This window comes from Triticum dicoccoides, chromosome 7B (assembly GCF_002162155.2).
Source record: "Triticum dicoccoides isolate Atlit2015 ecotype Zavitan chromosome 7B, WEW_v2.0, whole genome shotgun sequence".
NCBI classification, from domain to species: domain Eukaryota; kingdom Viridiplantae; phylum Streptophyta; class Magnoliopsida; order Poales; family Poaceae; genus Triticum; species Triticum dicoccoides.
In genome coordinates this window covers 134,472,431-134,475,888 of record NC_041393.1, presented here as the reverse complement: position 1 = coordinate 134,475,888, position 3,458 = coordinate 134,472,431, and the positions used below count along the sequence as shown (strand labels likewise).

The 3,458-nt window shown below is 41.9% G+C and overlaps 1 protein-coding gene across 1 annotated transcript in view; it reads left to right on the top strand.

Annotated features, from left to right (window-relative positions):
* Positions 1-3,202, top strand: part of LOC119338733 (potassium channel KOR1-like) — a 6,441-nt gene extending 3,239 nt beyond the window's left edge. Inside the window, exons 8-14 of the mRNA XM_037610985.1 lie at positions 937-1,158; positions 1,255-1,443; positions 1,536-1,611; positions 1,725-2,019; positions 2,135-2,256; positions 2,337-2,640; positions 2,879-3,202. Of these exons, the coding sequence (XP_037466882.1) occupies positions 937-1,158; positions 1,255-1,443; positions 1,536-1,611; positions 1,725-2,019; positions 2,135-2,256; positions 2,337-2,584 (1,152 nt within the window). The 3' untranslated portion in view covers positions 2,585-2,640; positions 2,879-3,202. The remainder of the gene's footprint in view (positions 1-936; positions 1,159-1,254; positions 1,444-1,535; positions 1,612-1,724; positions 2,020-2,134; positions 2,257-2,336; positions 2,641-2,878) is intronic.
* The last annotated feature ends 256 nt before the right edge of the window (positions 3,203-3,458 follow it).

Below are 3,458 nucleotides of genomic sequence, written 5' to 3'. Positions count from 1 at the left end.
ACCTCATGCAGAGCCACCTATGACGGTATGGCACCCGTAGGTGCAACATCAGGTGATGGTTTGAGATTCACATATTTCCATCGGATTCACTGCAACACATCCCAATTTTACACACTAAATAGTAAAGCATAATCTACAGTGACACCTTGCCGAGAATTTGGTCAGTGGGCCCTGGATTCAACTATCGCTTAATCATCAAGTCAATTTCAATGCTTAATATGCATAGGGATAAATTAGTACTCCCTCCTTCCCAAAATATAAGGCGCGATTGACTTTTTACGGTCTTTGATGCACAACTTTGACCACTAACATATATCAAAGTATATGGATTGAACATGTATAAATGACATTGCTGTATTTGTCTTGCAAAGCAATTTTATTTCATATGTATGTATAATAATTTTATAGACATATAATACATAAAAAATATAGTCAAAGTTGTGCAACGAAGACCAGAAAAGTCAAACCGTGCCTTATATTTTGGGAAGGAGGGAGTACAAGCGAAGTATGCATCGGTTCATCAGAGAGAGTACATAGTGTAGAAACATAAAGTATGTGAATGTCAGAGCAAGAACTCATGGAGAATAGTAGTGGGGTATATCTAAGGAGCATAGGAAATCCACACATATATGATTACCCACAAAATTGCATGGTCATATGTGTCTTGAGAAATAAAGCGCAAAAAGGATACCAGCTTTTTATATATCACATGTATTTGGCACCACCATACGAAGATCTTCGTATTTCAATACACTGTTGATTTTTACTACAGTATCTTGTGTAACATTGTGTCATACTGACTACGCACTACAGCTACATTAATTTGGACTTCTTCTTTTTGTTGGTACATTTCTAGTGCCAGAGAATGGCTTCCAAGTTAATGGGTGCAGGTGTACCCACTTGCCTGAAACATGGTCTTATGCTCTTGTTGTTCAGGAAGGAGTTGGCATTGGCAAAGATGGTCAAGAAGAGGCCAGTTTAATGTTTGAGCAAGGGAACTCTTTTGGAGAAATTGCTATTCTTTGCAACATTCCACAGCCCTACAATATTCGTGTTTGTGAACTTTGCAGGCTCTTACGGTTGGATAAAGAGTCATTGACATACATATTGGAGATCTATTTCGCTGATGGAAGAAAACTTTTGAGCAATCTTACTGAGGTAAACAGTACAAATAACCAACATGTCAGTAATTATTTTATTTAATCCCAGTATTCATGGATAGTGCATTCTTTTCTTGATGATGTCGGACTGCAGAGCAAGGAATACGGCCTACGAGTCAAACAAATAGGACCAGATATCAAATTCCATATAGGGAAACAAGAGGAAGAGCTGACCTTAAGAGTGAACACCGCCGCTTTCCACGGTGAGCTTAATCAGCTGACAGACTTAATCCGAGCTGGAGTCGATCCAAAGAACACTGATTATGATGGGCGGTCTCCTTTGGTACGTATTGCTAAGGATTTTCTATCTGGTTATACCCTAAATAATAAAATATTGCATGCCTGATATAACCATAACCATCATCATCGTCACAGCATCTTGCAGCTTCCAAAGGTTATGAAGAAGTTGCACAGTTCCTTATCCATGAGGGCGTTGATATCAACTGTACTGGTATGCTCACTCAGTGAAATGCATCCCTGTGGCCATTTCCAAGTTCTTGCATATACACTTGTATAGTTATATGATAACACATTTTTATGCACTCGATCTTTGCTGAATAACAGATAATTTTGGGAACACACCCTTACTAGAGGCAGTAAAGCAGGGGCATGATAGAGTGGCCTCATTGCTCTTTACCAAAGGAGCCAAGCTGAACCTCGAGAATGCCGGTATCCATCTCTGCATGGCTGTATCAAAGAGAGAGACTGATTTCATCCGGGGGGCTCTAGCTTACGGTGCCGACCCAAACTCGAAAGACTACGACCACCGGCATCCTCTCCACATAGCCGCTGCAGAGGGCTTGTATATAATGGCGAAGTTGTTGGTAGACGCTGGTGCAAGTGTGCTTGTAACAGACAGGTACCACCAAACAATATTTCATCCTTTATATATGCCATCAAGCTTCAAACCATCAAGAGTATAATACTTTCATTGAACGGCCTGATAACCTGCAAGGGCATTGCCATGTATGCAGACGCGGTACTACTCCGCTGGACGAAGGGCGCAAGTCCGGGAGTAAGCCTCTTATAGTGCTTCTGGAAGAGGCAAAAACCGAGGAGCTCTCCAAGTTCCCCACACGAGGCGAAAAAGTTAGAGGCAAGTTGAGAAGCCTTGAAACCTCTGTGAAATCACCTGCACATTGTTCGCTTATGACAAAATAAATCTTTTGCTGGCAGATAAAATACATCAACGACCGTGCTCCGTGTTCCCTTGCCATCCGTTGAATACTGATGTCAAGCGAAAAGAGGGGGTGATGCTGTGGATTCCTCACACTATCAATGAACTCATCAGGTCAGCCCAGGAGAAGCTGGGTTTGTCCGGCTCACGCCTGCGCTTGCTCTGTGAGGATGGCGCAGCGGTTCAGGAAGTGGACATGGTAATTGATGGGCAGAAGCTCTATCTTGTTGGAGACGAGGACATGTGAGAGCGAGTAGAAGGCCAAGTGAAATAAGAAGAAGAAAATTGCAACTTTTCTGTCAGGTAATCATGAAGACTAGTAACCTGTTTTTCGCCGACTTTCTGCTATACTGGTGTTGTGGCAATGTACATAGATACATAAGCAAGAAAACGACCGAACTAATTATCGACGTTGTACATATTATAGTTCAATGGAAATACGATGCGGCGCCGAAATGGAATGTGAACGAAGTTGTCCACAAATTGATTCCACTCTGAAGTTGAGCTAATGTTTTGATCCCTCTTGGACCACGCTTTGCAGGAGAGGCTTGGAACAAGATCATGCTATTGCCATGGATGCAAAGCGCGGCACCGGCAGGCCGTGTAGCAAAGAGGAGGTCCATCAGTTACAATGGAGCGTCTGCTCAGACATCCCGGTTTGCTACAGTACACTGCACACAAATGGTAACTGTCTTGGTTAGGCGCGAGTGCGCATCTGGTTGCGGCTTGTTCTTCAGGCTGCAGAGGTTGACATGGTTGGATATGTTGTGCTATTGATAGTCTTGGGCCTAGGCACCCTTGTATTCGGCTCGTATGATGTTTCTTGAGTGCTAGTTGTGCGGTCTTTGTCACCTTAATTAACCGTGCCCTGTATGGTTTCATCATTAAATCCGTCTTGACGAGATTTTCAAAACTAAATCCCATATTGATTTGACGACTTTGTTTTGCACAAAAAGTTGCCATGATATTTACACTAAAGTTGTCATAGCATTTACACTAATGTTGCCATGACATGTTTCGTCTAGTTTTTTCTTCTAGATTTAAAGCTACCATTATATTTCAACTACTTTTTATGGCAATTTTTATTAATTGACCATGGAAATTTTTAGTAATTAACCATG